General features: G+C 36.9%; 1 protein-coding gene across 2 annotated transcripts; it reads left to right on the forward strand.

Moving 5' to 3' along the window:
• The first annotated feature begins 1,302 nt into the window (after nucleotides 1–1,302).
• On the forward strand, nucleotides 1,303–16,308 carry irf4a (interferon regulatory factor 4a). Of its 2 annotated transcripts, XM_079819312.1 has the most exons (9): nucleotides 1,303–1,393; nucleotides 1,806–2,005; nucleotides 3,237–3,423; nucleotides 4,965–5,056; nucleotides 5,625–5,781; nucleotides 9,421–9,522; nucleotides 9,762–10,157; nucleotides 13,138–13,250; nucleotides 14,749–16,308. In XM_079819312.1, the coding sequence occupies exons 2-9, from the start codon at nucleotides 1,808–1,810 to the stop codon at nucleotides 14,887–14,889; spliced, it is 1,386 nt and encodes a 461-aa protein (XP_079675438.1). In that variant the 5' UTR covers nucleotides 1,303–1,393; nucleotides 1,806–1,807; the 3' UTR covers nucleotides 14,890–16,308. The 2 variants fall into 2 exon arrangements, with proteins under 2 accessions (XP_079675438.1, XP_079675439.1); XM_079819313.1 differs by lacking the exons at nucleotides 4,965–5,056; nucleotides 5,625–5,781 and having other exon boundaries at nucleotides 1,359–1,393; nucleotides 14,749–16,307.
• Nucleotides 16,309–16,961: the final 653 nt, after the last annotated feature.

A 16,961-nucleotide genomic window follows, 5' to 3' on the forward strand; every position in this document is an offset into this window, starting at 1 on the left:
ACACACATAGCCTAATGAAGGACGTAAAGACATCATGGAGGATTGTGAAGATATTTCACTGGAACTTGGTCTTCATCTATATCATTTTTTATGTCAATTGTTATTTATTAATGTATTCAGCTAACAGCTGTTGTTAGAGCAATGTCATTTTTTTGCTACAATTTACCATGTCAATAAAAAAATTAAAGTACCTAATTGAAACAACATGCTGTTTTTATTTTATTTTATTTTGTAAAACCCAAATAGAGGCAACAAGACCAGGCAGATAGTCTAAAAACACTAAAGATATGAATAAATAATATATAATTTTTATAAATAATAATAATAATATGAAGATGTTAAAATATGAATGAAAATAAACTATTATTAAAAAGGTTATTTATAACACCATTACGGTGCTATGTAACACCTTTTTAAAGCATGGTTCTGTATGGAACATTATAAAAAGGGTCTATTTAGCACCAAAAAGGGTTCTGCTATTGTTACAATCCAAGAACCCTAATTTAGTATTGTTTAGAACCATTTTTCTTAAGAGTTTATGCATATTGTATATATGATTATATAAAAATTCATAAACAAAAATTTATCCAGTAGGGACCTCGTTAAATATTTGACATGTTGTGCTATAACAACTAAATGAGCAAATGTTTCTATTTATTTCCTATAGTAACACATTGGCTGATGCATCATCATCCTGCAGTGCACGTGCTAAACTTATGTCTAAATATGTTACTGTTTAAAAGTAAATCCACCGAGGCTATTATTTCGCGGGCAGACAGCAGATGGCAGCATTTTCAACACTCGGAACACGTTGAAAGCAGATTGGAAATTACTTGATATGAAACGCTTGACGAGTTTCATATTTTATTATACGATTGGCTTCTATTATTTGGGGGGCTTAAACTGACCCAGAGCAGTGTACGACTCTGCGACATTTCAAAACACTTACAGAAAGACACAACTGCTTTGACACAAGCCTCTTTTGACGGGACACTCTCACTCTCAGATAAATAAGTCTTGTTCCGTGACAGCGACGGCTGTGAATTTCCTCAAAGCAAACCTACATAAACAAACATCAAACACCAGGATAACTCTGATGACGAGTGCTGGGAGATTTTCTGGCATATTTTATCGACAGATTTTTGTTCCATCGTGTGTGTATGTGTGTCTCGGAGGGATTTCCCGTATGCTGGATGTTTATTCTTGCGGTTCTGTCGTGTTTCTCTGAAGTCTTCGGCTCTTAATGCTGCTGGAGGGAGAAAGGCGCTTCCACGTAACGCTCCACCCATCTCTCCACCTAGCACACTTATATTATTTAAGAATAGAAGCACCTTCCTCTGATATGACTTGAGAAGTGTCGGCTGTGAAAGTCAAGCTGTCTGCATTCACTAAGGTAAGACATCATCCGACAACCAGCCTTAATGAGCTCAATGTGCCTTTATTTAAAAGAAAATAAACATGCAAATGCTGTGTAGCCTGTGTATTCACAATGCTTATGCTTCATAAGCTATTATTTTCACACACAGCGCATATATATATATATATATATATATATATATATATATATATATATATATATATATATATATATGCATGCATGCATGTATAATTAGCTTATTGACTTGCATGTAAACTTTCAAAGTTGAAGCTTCATTCTTTTTATACTCCTAGATGCTCTTTGTAGCCTACTAGAGTGTTGGTTATATTTTGTTTGTTATTGAGGAATCAATATGCATGCATGAACTCATTTGAAACACTCTTCTGCTCACTGCATGTGCACCTGCTCTCGCGTGCCTCCCCGACAGACATGAACTTAGATGGGGACTGCAGCATGTCAGTCAGTTGTGGGAATGGCAAACTTAGACAGTGGCTCATCGATCAGATTGACAGCGGGGAGTATCCCGGCTTGGTTTGGGAAAATGACGAGAAAACCATTTTCAGGATTCCCTGGAAGCACGCGGGGAAACAGGACTACAACCGCGACGAGGACGCGGCGCTCTTCAAGGTGATTGATTGTGAGGAGGAGGAGGAGGAGGAGGAGGGTGGACCGCGATGACATGATAGAGGATGTACTTTATTCAGTTTTACACCTTATTAAAAATTGTATAGTTGCCCCCCATCACAAAAGAATGAGAAAATGTGTAAACGTCGTATTATCAAACCAAGTGTTTTATTATTATTTTTTTTCAAGCAAGACATTTGACCGACAGAAGTTGTTTAGCTTTGAAATGACACAAAACAATAGATCTAGTGTTAAAAAAAAGAGGAGAAGTGGTTGCAAAACATTAGTTCATGTGATGGGACACCAGTGTGAACATGAAGAGAACTGACCTTATAAATCCACAAAAAAATAAAAAATAAAATTATGGGAAAAAATTATGAAGAAAAGTGCAGTTTTTTTTTTTTTTCCGAGAAAAACGCATTTGTTTGCAGCCACGTGGTTTGATATTTTGTTATCTGATGTCTAAGTGGCTTCAGTGTCCACATCCCGTTTTGGGGCGACTGTATAATGTATAGGCATTATTATAATAGTAAAAATACATTAAGGCACATTTTTGACAAGTTTCATTTTATGAAATATACTTTATTGTCCCATGAAGAGAAATTTGAGATGGACTTTATAGCCAGCATTGAACAGAATTGAATTTTAGGCTGTGAAAACGTTTGAAATCATATTGACTAACACTTTATTTTAAGTGATGTGGTTACTACATGTACATAGTAATACCAGTAAATGATGCGTAATTACAAGTAACTAAACCAAACCCTAACCGTAACTTTATAGTAAGTACATGGTTAATTAATATTACTCAGTACTTTTTTGAGTAAGTACAATGTAACTATGTATCCTTAAAATGAAGTGTATCCCCATATTCTGTAGGATGAATTATTTTCAGTCAGGGAAGATGTGCTAGGGTTGCGCTGAGCTGAAAAAGACCATTGAATGGCTGGATTGGCACTGTTTTTTCTTTCTTTCTATATATCAAATTCTGTTGTTGTAGAAAAAACAGCATTGACAGTTCAATCAATCAATAAACAGACAAAACCATTTGATTAATTACCATATTATATTATTATCATTAACGAGAATCATAATGACTCCATTCTGACATTCATTGTCTCTTATACACATTATATACAGAGTTCCTATCTGTTCATAATTGGTAGATGTGAGCATTAAAGTTCTTCTCCTTCATGCATGGCTTGTTCTCATCTCATCTTCATGGTTGTTGTAGGCATGGGCTCTGTTCAAAGGCAAATACAGGGAAGGCTTGGACAAACCAGACCCTCCAACGTGGAAGACGAGACTCCGCTGCGCCCTGAACAAAAGCAATGACTTTGATGAACTGGTGGAGCGAAGCCAGTTGGACATATCGGATCCTTACAAGGTCTACAGGATAATACCAGAAGGAGCAAAGAGAGGTAATTCCCATTCTTGGTTGCTTGGTTTTCTCTTGTTTCAAGAATAGCAATATTTAAATATATCACAGGTCTATTATTAGCAGCGTATTGGTTGCCTTCTAATGCACAAATATACTTTTTGGTAATAGGAAGTCACTTATTTTGCAGTTTTTGGTCTTGTTTGATGCATTGGAGCTTACCAGCTCTTTCTGAAAAGTAAGCACACTTTTGAGCAGAACTAATTTGCCACACAAAGGTGAAGGCATGCTATGCATTCACATTTAATATTGCTACTTGCCCTCAGTATATGTGTAGCAGGAAGCTAAGAGGAAGCCACTACATGTGCTAAAATCCCTCAAGCTTTTTATAGAGATCTTCGGTTACCAAGTGCACAGCACTAAGCAACAAAATCACCCCTCAGACCTTGCATAATACGAGCTTGTGCTTTTGAGATGTTGGGTCAGGACCGTGAAGACCTCTGGTAGTGTCCAAGTATTTTGTGCAAGAGCAAGAATTTCATAGAAGGTGGCATAAAAAATAGATTCACACCTTAATGTAGCTGCTATTTTTTTAGAGCTTGTGAACTACCTGTGAAGTGGAGGCAAGATTTTAACTGTAAGTGACCGACCAAAAATATGAATCCCTCATCTGGGACTCAAGAATGAAAATGTCAAGTAGCAAATCATGACTGTGGCGTAAACTAAAGGCTGTCCAGACAAGCTTCTGTTTAAAGGAAGAAATTCTGCACTTGTGGTAACTGGTAACTATTTTACATCTTGGCGAATTGGTGGCAAATTCACATGAATTGCACAATCTCATACCCTCCTGTATAAAAACCACAAAAATCAAATTGTTCAAATTCAAACTTTGCTGTCATACCATGGGTGCAGCAGGCGCAAGGATATTACGCAGCGCCTGAAAATAGGCTAACTTCCGTCAACATAACCAACGTGTCAACCTGCTTGCACAGGGAACGTGCTGGGGATACTATTTTCAGGCACTGCATAATATCATTGCGCCTGCTGCACCCATGGTACATGTCTTTGGTCATTTTTAAGCAAGATTCTAACGGTCTTATCAGAATCAATTATCTATTCTAAGCTATGCTAAAAGTTCTACCGCCAGATCCGGAGATCGGCTGAATGGATTCGAAAATGGTAAAACTCCACTGTTTAACTCTAGGGGAGTTGAAAAATGAGCCTTTTTTCAAAACAAGTGGAGTGTTCCTTTTAAGTGTTTTCTTCTCTATTGTGATGTATATCCGAGTGAAACGGCTTCTCGAACAAGAACAAATGTAGGGCGGGGCTTGATTTTGTCCTTGGGGAATTGATTGGATGGTTGTGGTTTGCTATTGGCTGATCTCATGTGAGTGACAGGTTGCCCCGCCCTCGTCATCAGAGAAGAGATGTTGCTGCAAGAGGAAGAGGAAGTTATTCTGATTCAAGATTGATAAATTCAAAAAAGAAAATAATGTGCAGGTTTTGCAGCTAGACATTCATAAACGTTGCTGTGCAGTTATACTCTGCGAAGGCCATGAAGAGTTGTTATTTTTTGCATTTTAGGCTCTAAGGCCAGTAGTATGGAGGACAGCACGGCACATGTGACTCCTATTAGTTATCCCATGCATTCTCCTTATCCACCTCTACAGCCTCAGGTAAGATGCCACGATGTCACAGTTTCCTCAAAATATTAATATCCATGAATGGCGTCTCATGTGAAGAGCTATTTCCTGTCATATTCAGTGTCCTATTAGCATTGATTGCATCTACATCTACTACATTTACTGCCTTTTTCCTAGCAGACGCTTTCCAAGAGAAACAGTTATTTTTAGTATCATTGATAGTTTGTATTAATATTTATAATGAGCTTTTAATTATAAATATTTTTTAATTAGAAAAAAACGAAAAAAAAAAATGTTTTGTATTTCAAGCAGTGAAAGTTTTATTTTTTTTTATTTTATGGCTTTAGTTTTGGTTCCAGTTTTGGTTTACTATAATAACTGTGAAGTGAAAGTGCGCAATCAACCCTCCAATTGAAAAGACCAGCTGGTCCAGGGCTGCGTTTTCCAAAAGCTTTTGGGAAATGCAGCCCTGACTGGTTATTGCTGGTGATGAACCAGCATAGCCATATGAAACATGACTAGTCAAGCTGTAGATCTTATTGGTTAAGCTCAGGGAAGTCAAGTGATAAGACTTTAGAAATCTCCCTATTGTCCCCTGCAGATTCCGGGATATATGCTCCCCCAGGAGAGACGTGACTGGAGAGAATATAGTGCAGACCAGCCTCATGGCCAGACGCCTCACGCCGAGTTACCGTACGGCCAGTGTCCGTATCCACCGACGCGCTCCTTACCCTGGCATGCATCGCCCTGTGACAACGGTAATGGCTCCCAGCTTCTCCAATAGTACAAAATGAGTTGACAACATGCCATTTCGTCCCCTTGGAATTATAAGGTTCTATCTGACGTTTTTGTCAAAAATGAGTTATTCACATATTCTTATTCTGTGACAACTTATTTACATTATGGGATGTTATTTTTTAAAGTTGTGTACATTTTGGGACTTTTTATTGAAAAACAAAAAGGTTCTATCTACAAAGTCGAACTCTGACTTGGCTCTATAAGGTTCTATCTGCGTGAGCCAATCAGCACTTCGAATGCACAGAAGAGGACCAATCAGGATCACCTTTATAGGTCGTGTCGCCGGCTTTTTACTCGACAGGAAAGATCGCAGGCACACAATATCTGTGAGAATTATGGCACACAATGCAAAGTTTTTAAGAAACCTCAAGATCGACAATTTTATTGACGATCTTGTCAAGGACAGCAGCCCGAATTCCAGGCATCATATAGTCAGTGAATCATTTTTCAATGATTATTAAACTTTATGAATTAATTTGCTGAAGCATGTCTGTTTTCTTGCAGTTTTAAAAGTCTTAAAAAGGTCTTAATTTTTTACAATATTAAGCCATAAAAGGTCAAATAGTCAACAGTTTAATTGATGGGGTCTTAATTACAACAATAAATGTTAGCATGTTATTTCAGCCATACTGATGTCTAGAGAGAAAGCCATTTTACCTGGCCCACTTTAGGTGGAATAAAATCCTGCTCAGATGTATTACAGTAGCTGCTTTCTGTCTAAACAAAAGAAAGATGAACAATTTCTGTTAATTAATTTTTAAAATTAATTTTTTTAATTACCCACCATATTGGTACTAAAAATTAACATCTGCACTGGACAAAATATTTAGACTTACCTTGCTTAATTTGAAATGTCCTAAATACATGGAAGTACTAAAAATATTAAATAAATGTCATAGAAAGGATAACATTTTACTTTCCAACACATGTTGAGACATTGTTACAACATTATTTTTATATTTAATGTTCAAATAATGTTTTGGCAGATAGAACCTTATAATTCTAAGCGAAAAGTGTTTTTTTAGAATTAGAAGGTTCTATCTGCATTTGACCCATTCCAAAAATCCCCATTTACAATTTTGAGAGGATTTTGATATTGTATATTTAGAATACATTTAGGGTCCCTGTTATTTTCATGTTTGAAAGAAACTTGTTCCCCATATAAATTTTCCTATATGTAATGCAAAAACTTTGAAGCTCAATATCTCAAAACTGCTCATAACGCAGATAGAACCTTATAATTCCAAGGGGACGATTTGCTCATTGGCAAAAAAAAGCAACATTTTGTGCAAAAAGCTGAGAAAATCATTATTTTGATCAGATTCAGACCAGATCAGATTCAGAATGATGATCAAAACACATATGGAGTAGATCGAGTCCATCAACACCCCCTAAACTTCACAGTCCTGTAGCCTGTCCTGGGTCAACATTTAATTCAGTAACATTAGGCAGCTTTGATTTATATGCTGTTTAATGTTGATGATCGCGTTTTACATACTCTTTACTTATGCTATCGCTTGGTTCTGCTTCTTCTTCGCCTGTGTTTTGATAAGGAGATTCTGTAATCTTTCAGAAGTTGCGTAATAGTGCCCCCTACCTCATTCCGTCATTGGTGAGGAAAGAGTTATGTAACCCAAAATAATTAACCTTTTATTTTACTATTAATGTTATGTGACTAGCAACATGTTAAATGTGTTAGCATCATGCTAGCAGCTGGCTAATTGTGTTAGAAAATTGATTAAAATATGCTAATCATGCTAGCATATTTTGACTCGAGGCAGTGTAGTTCTCCAGAAAATGTATGTAAAGGCCCAAATGGATATCTTTGCAACACACTGTAATAGAGACAAGGGGGTGGGCTCATTTTACTCGGACAACCAATCAGTCTCCCAGGATCTCCATGAAGCTCTCAAGCCATGCCCTAGCAAGCATTTAGAGCACCCTTGCAACAAATTACATAGATTTTCATTCAAAGGGATGTCTTCTTTCTAGATGCTATTCTTGGTGCTAGGTGCTCTCACTTGTTCGCTTGTTCCCTTAATGATTGAGAAGAGCGTTTATCAAAGGCGAACAACTTTAAATAGAAAGAGGAAATCCATATTTATGATACACTCTGTCTGTTAAAGGTTGTTTATTAATGTCTCTTCTCACTCTGTAAAGTGGCAAACTCAAGGTGTACCAATGAATTTGCATCACAGACCGTACTTTGTGCTTAGCTGACATTTTGCTAAAAAGCCCCTTTATCAGAAATAAGAAAATAATAAACGCTTAGAGCAGATAAATACGGACTTTTGACTCTCTGCAACTTTTTTATTGGAGTCTTGTGCTGAATCCGAAATTGCCCATTAACCCTCATTCACTATTTCCTACATTAGTCCACTAATATAGTTCACTTGAAGAAGTGAATGAAAACATGTGCATGAAGTCGGACAGCCGTTGTGTGAACATGTACACTCGTTATTGCGGTGCAATGTGGGATTGAATGAATGCACTCATAACATCCAGTATGGTTTCGGACACCACTACAAATGGCTGTCCTCAAATAATAACCTATTTGAGGTTAAGGGGGTGATTTCAGATGCAGCCTTGGTCTTGGGGACTCCTAAGATGACGCAAACAGTGCCTTAGTCAAATCTCAAAATGTAGAGTCTTTGTCCAGATTTGGATTTTTTCATTGTTAATTTCAGGGATAATTGTTTACCTCAGAATTATTGCAGAATTTACAAGAACGGCATAGTCATGAAAGTCTCTGATTTTAAAATGAAGGTAGCAGAAATAAGGGTGTTAAAATGGAAAGCCTGGTTCTTGGACTGACAAGTCTTGATCTGGGTTTCTGGTTTAGGTCTTGGTCTAGTTTTTATCTGGGTCTTAGCAGGTCCAGTCGTGGTCTGGGTCTGATCTCCACTCTGACTCTGATTGTGGAAGGCTTGCAATGAGAGAAAGTGGAAAACCAAACGTTCTCAGAACTTTAGCTAATGTTCTGGCAAGGTTCTCTCAAAGTTATGATTATCTCTATTATCTTCCAGTAGAACATTTGGTTAGAGTTATTTGATCTTTTATAATCTTCTCAAAATCTTTGCACAAAAACGTTATTTATAAATGTTTTTATCCTAAACGTTTTAGTTGGGCTGTCATCTACCGTTCTTTAAAATGTTTCAGATTGTTCAGAGAACATTCAACACTAATGTTTCCATAATGTTTGCAGAATGATGAAATAGAATGCTGACCTAATGTTTGCATAAACAAAACATTTAAAAAAAATGAACTGTTCAGAGTTCATTACTTAATGGGAACTTTAGGGAAAAAAAGTCTTATATTTATTAGCTGGGTTATTATTTTATACATTAAGAATGCTGGGTTATTTCTATCTATGTTTAGGTCAAATATGGACAAACCCAACAAATATGGACAAATTTGGGTTGGGTTTGTCCATATTTGACCCAAACATTGGTTGAAGCAACCCAGCATTTTTTAGAGTGTATAATTAACTTTTTAGGCACCTTTGTCATCACATTCTATAATTATTTTTGATGGCACTTAGAAAATGTTTGTGTCAGCTGTGGTAAAATCAGCTATTTTAATTCTTGTACACTTTCCAGGATACCAGATATCTGGCTCCTTCTACACCTACTCACCTACAGATACCCATCCAGTGGCAATGGACCCCAATATGAGATCCGCTGAAGCCATGGCCATTTCAGGTAAATGAACACGACTCACACACACAGAGCATTATATGATGTTATATGGTTATATGCAATTTATATCATAAAAGACTTTTGAGGATTTCGAAAGTCTATATTTGGTGGACTCTTTTGTATTGGGCCAATAAGCAACCGCCTTGAAACCGCCTAAATTGTGGCAGCGAGTTTTGCTTAAAAAATGTAAAACCAGTCACTATGACTAAACTCTAAACCGCTCTATGTTCTGTCCTCTGTAGACTGTCGCCTGCACGTCTCCCTGTACTATCGTGAATCACTTGTTAAGGAAGTGACCACCAACAGCCATGAAGGCTGTCGAATCTCCTCCTCTTCGTCCCCGGGATCCCCTTCATCCCCTTCTTCTCCTTGCCCAGAGGAAAGGCTCTATGGTGGAGCAGAGCCCGTACTCTTTCCCTTCCCATACCCTCAGTCCCAGCGGCGCGGGGCAGAGAAGCTGCCCAACATTCTGGAGCGTGGCGTTCTGCTGTGGTTGGCACCGGACGGGCTGTACGCCAAGCGGCTGTGCCAAGGCAGGGTGTATTGGGAAGGTCCGCTGGCACCGTATTCAGACAAGCCAAACAAGCTGGAGAAAGAGCAGACCTGCAAGCTGATGGACACGCAGCAGTTCCTCTCAGGTTAGAGGAGATTTCAGTCTTCACTGCAACATTACTAGACAAGTAATATATATATGGTATATTTCAGGCCAGTGGTGTTTTGTCTATAGTCCAAGAACCAAGTCCCTTTAATTAAGATGCAGGTGATTAGACCTTTTGAACACAATTATGGGCTGTTAGATAAATACAGTGTGATTATTTAGGTTGGCAATGTGGCGCACATGCTTCCACGCATATCTAATTTAAGAAACATGTGCAGAATGAATTTCTCAGTAGTTTGTTCGTATAACTTCTTATGTAAACTGTTAATGCAACCATTTAAGGAATAACTACTGTATGAATGGTTCACAATGTAAAAACTGAGCAGTCTTTTTGAATAGTCCATGTAGATTCACTTCTCACACTCTTTGAAGAAAAGGTTCTATATAGAATCTTAAAGAGTTGTTTCAGGCGCTTCATAGAACCTTTTAGGGGTTCCCAATAATGGGATAATTTTCTGGAATTTGTTTGAATTCATTTATTAATTTTAATTAAACTTTATGAATTAAACAGCTTGTAAAAATACTTGATCACTAGAAAAAATACTGAAATAACCCATTAAATATGTAAGTATTGTGCAATCATTGAATGATTGTTTCCTAACGGTTCTTTATTGGCATTTATGGTGCCATGAAGAACCTTTAATATCCACAGAACCTTTCCATTCCACAAGTTCCACATTCCCAAGTTTTTTTATGGTGAAAATGGTTCTTCAGATTATTAAAAAGTTGACACACTAGGGGAAAAAAATATTTTAAGAACTGTTCACTGAAAGGTTCTTTGGGGAACAGAAAATGGTTCTTCTATGGCAGGGGTCGACCATTGATGTAATAGGACGCAGAAGCACCGCCTCAAGCCCGCCCACCGACTCATTGAGCTAAACAGGTCGCTAGCGAGCAATAAACATGCCGGTTCCAGCTCATGTGTGTAAGACATTGCGTTTGTTAGCTTAATTTCTCCGCGTAATCGATTGTAAACAAGATAGAGGTTGAGACTGGATTTGCAGACATATTGAGATTAAAACACAATGCTGTGCCTTCTATATTGGATCCGACAGGAATGGTGCAACACACTTATGTGAGTAAAACATGTTTTTTTTATATGTGTTAGTATTGCATTGTTACAGATCGTTTGTTATCTATTGATTACATACCTTAGCACGCTGTCACAGGCTGGTTTCCCCAGACGCTTTCAAAACAATCCCCACATGTACTGAGGGAGCTGAAGCTCATTAAATATGCAAATCTTATCCAATCCTAGCCGTGGGTGTTTACTTCCAAGTCTTCAGTGCAGCACGCCCATCAAAACCTCAAAACCATGGCAGAAAATAGCCTATTACTTATTCATTATGATGTTTTTGAATGTAAAAACCACGCAAACGTCATAAGTTGACCTCAGACAACAGTTAAAAAAAATTAAAAAGCCAGTTCATGACACCTTTAAAAGGCCCTGTTTACACTAGTGCGTTTTCGTTTTAAAGCGCATAGCATTTGTTACGGTTACACGTGGCGCCCACACTACTCCAAAGTTTTTGACCCTCGAAATTGGAGACTTTTGGAAACGCTGCAGACCCCACTTTAGTTTTGAAAACTCCGGGGTTGTGTTTCAGTGTAGACAGACCAAAACAGAGACTTTTGAAAACGAAGGCATGGCTGCCCACATTCGCTCCCTGGTTGGGTCTTCTGGATCATTGCGTATCCTTCCCTGATAGAGAGCCGTCTCTCTCAACGGCAATAGAAGAACCATTTTTGGAAAGGTTCTACATGGAACCATCAATAAAGAACCTTTATTTTTAAGAGTGTAGACTTTAGAGAAAATGGAAAGCAGTGTAACATAAATGATCTTTATTGGCACCCCCTTCAAATATGTTTTCTTATCGGTAGATCTACTGAATAAGTGTTTTGATGTGTTTTTAGCTTGATCAAGTGGCCCTCTTTTAGCCGATATTCAGATCTTTTGTCGAATCAGGGGGAAAGCCTGTCATTTAACTTGTGGCAGTGAAACGGCGTGTACATGAAACCATGTTCATTAACCTATGTGTGGTGTGCCACATGTCATGTTTAGGTCTGTCTCTAATGTCACACATTTCACTCAGTGTTTGATGCTGTGGGATTTTCCAGCGAGTGTTCCTAACCATCAGACACATGTATTCAGACTAAAGTTGCTAAAGATCATTTACATCTTAGCTTTCTACTAGTCATCAGTTTGTGTGATCATGTTCAGAGGGGGTCTTGTGTTCACATTATTGCTCATCAGGAGTTTTTTTCTTATCTTTGATGGGAAGAGTAATGACTGTAAAGAATTAAAACTACCCATCAGTAATTTTAAACACTTTTTTTTTTTTTTTTTTTACTAATTTTGTAAGGCATATTAAATTTAATTGTTTCTTAAATTACATTTGAATCTATTTAAAATCTATTCAATCTGTCACTACTATTATCGAAATCATATTTGATACATTCCACCCCCTCACAATTGTTATTGCTGCATAAATACAATGCAAAATTATTTAAATTAAGCATTTATACATCATGGTTGTTGTACTTCCTTTTATTTATACCGATTTAAATGCAAAAATGTGCAGTGAAAAAAAATGATGACAATTTTCACTCAGAAATTGCTAGTAAATTTCACACTTAATTACAAGGATTCAGTTGTGAAATCTGAAATAGGATTTTCTTGTATAGTGTACTCCAATAATATGTTTTATATACAAATTTATACAAATATTTTTTTACAGTGTATTATAGTAATATAATATAATGAGAATTACCATCAAAAAATAATTACGATAGGTAAAACAAGCATTTCGGTAATGAGAATTTTGGGGGGAAATGTGCTTATTTGTCATGAAAAAATTGCAAAATGAGATAAATATCTTAATGATCCAAAATGGCTTCATGTTCTTCAATTTTTGTGTTATTATCTGCTTAATGATCATCTGTTGTTCTTCTCAATACAGAATTGCAGGGTTTCATTCACCACGGCCGCCCCATGCCGCGTTCTCAGGTGGTGCTGTGCTTTGGAGACGAGTTCCCGGACCCTCAGCGACAGAGCAAAATGATCACAGCTCAGGTAAAGCCACCACCTTAGTAATCCTAGCCTGTCTGCAGCTTAGATGTATTAGTGTGAACTCAGTAGATGCATATTTCTACAAACACTGTATTCAGATACGTATCACTATGTTTAGCACTGTAAACCCAAGTTGGAAAAACTCCAAAAAATGTAAGTTAATCAGGTACATTCAGAGAAATTCAAAATTGAAGTAAACAGATTGGGCATTTCACTTTTATTTTGTATTCATACATTTGTATTCAGATACGTATCACTATGTTTAGCACTGTAAACCCAAGTTGGAAAAACTCCAAAAAATGTAAGTTAATCAGGTACATTCAGAGAAATTCAAAATTGAAGTAAACAGATTGGGCATTTCACTTTTATTTTGTATTCATACATTTGAATTACTCTTAGCGTGACATATTTGACTTAGATAATTTATACATTTAACTTAAAATGATCATGTAATCTCAATTTAAATAATTTTAGTAGTAGAAACTTGGCTATCTTTAACTAGCTAATTCAATAAATTGTTTATTCTACCTCGCTGATTGGTAACACAATGCTTTGGTAGCATTAGCATAGCGATTGCTGAATGAGTGCAGTATAGAACATTTAAGATAAACCTCATATAAATCCCCTTTCTCATAGGAATCCCAGCACTGTAAAAAAAAAAAAATCATGATTTGTTATCACAACTTTTTATCTTTTGTCAAATCAACTTAAATAATCAATGTGGTTCAAACAACATCATATTTTGAGTTTCTACTTATTAAACCAATCAATTACAATGAACTCAAAATTTTAAGGGAACCAGGTAACTTACTTGTTTTAAGTTAAACCAACAATATATATTTTTTTTGCAATGAGTTTGAGTTAAATTTGTTTGTCCAAATTAAAATAAACCAAGATTTTAAAACTCAAAACAATTAAACAATTCTAATTACTTGTCCGTTTTGTGAACTCAAAAGAAAAATAAAGTTATAAATACTAATAAAAGGTAATTTGATTCGTTTTAATTTAAGTTTACCCTACTCAAAACAATTAGTTGAGGGCTAATTGGGCACAGATTGGAGGGCACAGACTGATCGGTCCTTTACATGAAATCTGCAAGCAATCACATCATTACCACATGGCACAAGCTGATTGGCCTCTGCTTATCCTGCAACCAATGAGATTGCTTGCACACCAAAAGCCATAACTATAAAGATAACTATATTAGTGTCCACAATAACAAACGATAACGCTCCGTTTATTCAAAGTGTGCTGCAGTCTTGTCGTTTTCTCCTTTAAATGCTCAAGCTCTTTAAGGCACGATGGATTCTGATTGTCTGTCAGTGTTTTTATTGTTCATCAGCTAGAAAAAAAAAAATTCTGAAAGCTCTTCCAATGATATTGTTTCTCTGTGCCGTTATGGTTAGATTGTGGTGTGGACTCTGCTATTCTTTTCATCTGGTGTAGTCCAAACCGATGTGTCCAGTGAGATCTGTTGACCATGTCTTGTCTTGTTTCACAGGTGGAGCCCATGTTTGCCAGGCAGCTCCTGTATTTTGCAGGCCAGTCCAACGGTCTCTACTTGCGCGGATACGAGCTTCAGAGTCAAGGTGCTTTACCTATAGAAGAGTATCAGAGGAGCATCCAACACTTGCAAGATTAACCGTCACTTGAAATGGATCATGTCTCCAGAGCCAGCGGAGACTAATGAAACCAAATGGAGGTTCATTAACATGGTAATGAAGACTTGAAATCGTATTGCAATTGCCTGACCAAGTGCCCACTTTCACATCCCAAAAGCTACAATGCACATCTCTTCAGACACAACGATCATACAGTAATTTTCTATGAAGTCGTTCATGGTGATCAAAGTTTCTGGTGAATTATGTCTCAATATACTGTGAGGGTCCAAAAGACTGAAAATCCCAGTTTTGGGATTTTGAAAAATGTCAAACAAAGACAGGTCATATATGGTACTAGATAATAGTACATATGTGACATAAGTGTTATACAGATGGTAAGATTGCTTATGTTCAGAAGATGTTCATCAGGTTTTGTTCATGTCCTCAGTCATGAAAGTGAAACAACCAAATGCTAAGACAAGTTTGACTTTTCACCCAAATTGTCATGCTAATAATATCATTTGTAGTGAAACATGCTGTATTAAATTAGAAAAGAAGCAGGTTTTACTTTTGGACCCCGCTGTACTTCTAAATGTTTAATATGGACATTTTCAGAAAGAAGCTAACCAAAAGTAACAACTACATACTATTTTTCTCACAAAATATAGTAATAATTTTTTTGTTAGTGGGTCAAATATTTTTTTAATAAATTGCTGTATATTTGCATATATTTTCTTTTTTCCAGTCTGTATTCCTCTGCTTTTCTAACACAATTTTTCTCATAGTTTTTTACTCGGCGACGTGAGTATTTATATTGCATGCATGTAGGTGTCTAAATGCAAAGCCAAATGTACTGTATAGGTGTATAGATATCTTGAATGTAATCAAAGTAATTATTTCTCTGAATGGCATCTGACAAGAAGTTATATAATGCTAAATACTAAGAAGCAGTTTGTGGTGTGTGTGTGTGTGTGTGTGTGTGTGTGTGTGTGTGTGTGTGTGTGTGTGTGTGTGTGTGTGTGTGTGTGTGTGTGTGTGTGTGTGTGTGTGTGTGTGTGTGTGTGTGTGTGTGTGTGTGTGTGTGTGTGTGTGTGTGTGTGTGTGTGTGTGTGTGTGTGAGATTGATATCTGCATACGAGTAAAGATCTAAGTTGCAAATGTTATCATAAAATCTGCTTCTCCCCTGTGTGTGTGTGTGTGTGTGTGTGTGTGTGTGTGTGTGTGTGTGTGTGTGTGTGTGTGTGTGTGTGTGTGTGTGTGCACGAGAGCAGGTAACTGCCCACAAAACTGTGATGTCAGATGTGTGAATGAAAGGCATGAAGAGAAAGACTTTTAAAATTTTCTTGTTTCCAGCTTTAACAGTTTTTATTGTCTTTCTGTTGTTGTTGTTATTGTTTTGTCTATTTTATTTCAAATCTGGATGTTTTTTTTTAAGGTCAAATAAAGATATTTTTCTTATTATCCCAGTTTTGTATATTGTTTGCTTCGTCTTAGCTTCAAGAATTTTGCAATGCCCCCCCCCTTCACATTCACGGTTATCTATGAGCTCGCTAATTCAGGAATATGACTAAATCAACGTTTGAATTCTGCACAGAATAATTTATTTTAAAGTGGTATCGAGGAGATTAGGAGGAGAAACGGTTAGAGATTAGGAGGAAACTACGGCTTTACACAGCTCAACGGCTCTGGAAGAGCTGTGATATAAACGAAACGCTGTTTCTGTTGGCTGTTTTAAAAAAAGGGAGCTGTTCGATACATCTAGTTTCAGGGGAAATTACGTCAACACATTGAATCATGCTGCGCGTTTCAAGGCACTTCAGTGGGCCTTTAAAGGAATTAGTTAATGAAAGTGTTAAAGAGGTCCTATTATGCTTTTCCACCTTTTCAACTTTAGTTAGTGTGAAATTTTGCTGTTGAGCATAAAAATTATACAAAGCTCAAAGTCCACTCCAAAGGGAGTTATTTTATTGAACAGAATCCACTTTCCAAGAACTACAACAAACAGCTCATTTGGACTACAACATGCTTTTTCCGGATCTTGTGAAGTCATAGTGTTTCACATTTAAATAATCCACGCCCACAGAATATGCAAAAAAGGTGCGAGGTCAAAGAG

This window comes from Gobio gobio (genome assembly GCF_949357685.1).
Source record: "Gobio gobio genome assembly, chromosome: 6".
In the NCBI taxonomy this organism is placed as follows: Eukaryota; Metazoa; Chordata; class Actinopteri; order Cypriniformes; family Gobionidae; genus Gobio; species Gobio gobio.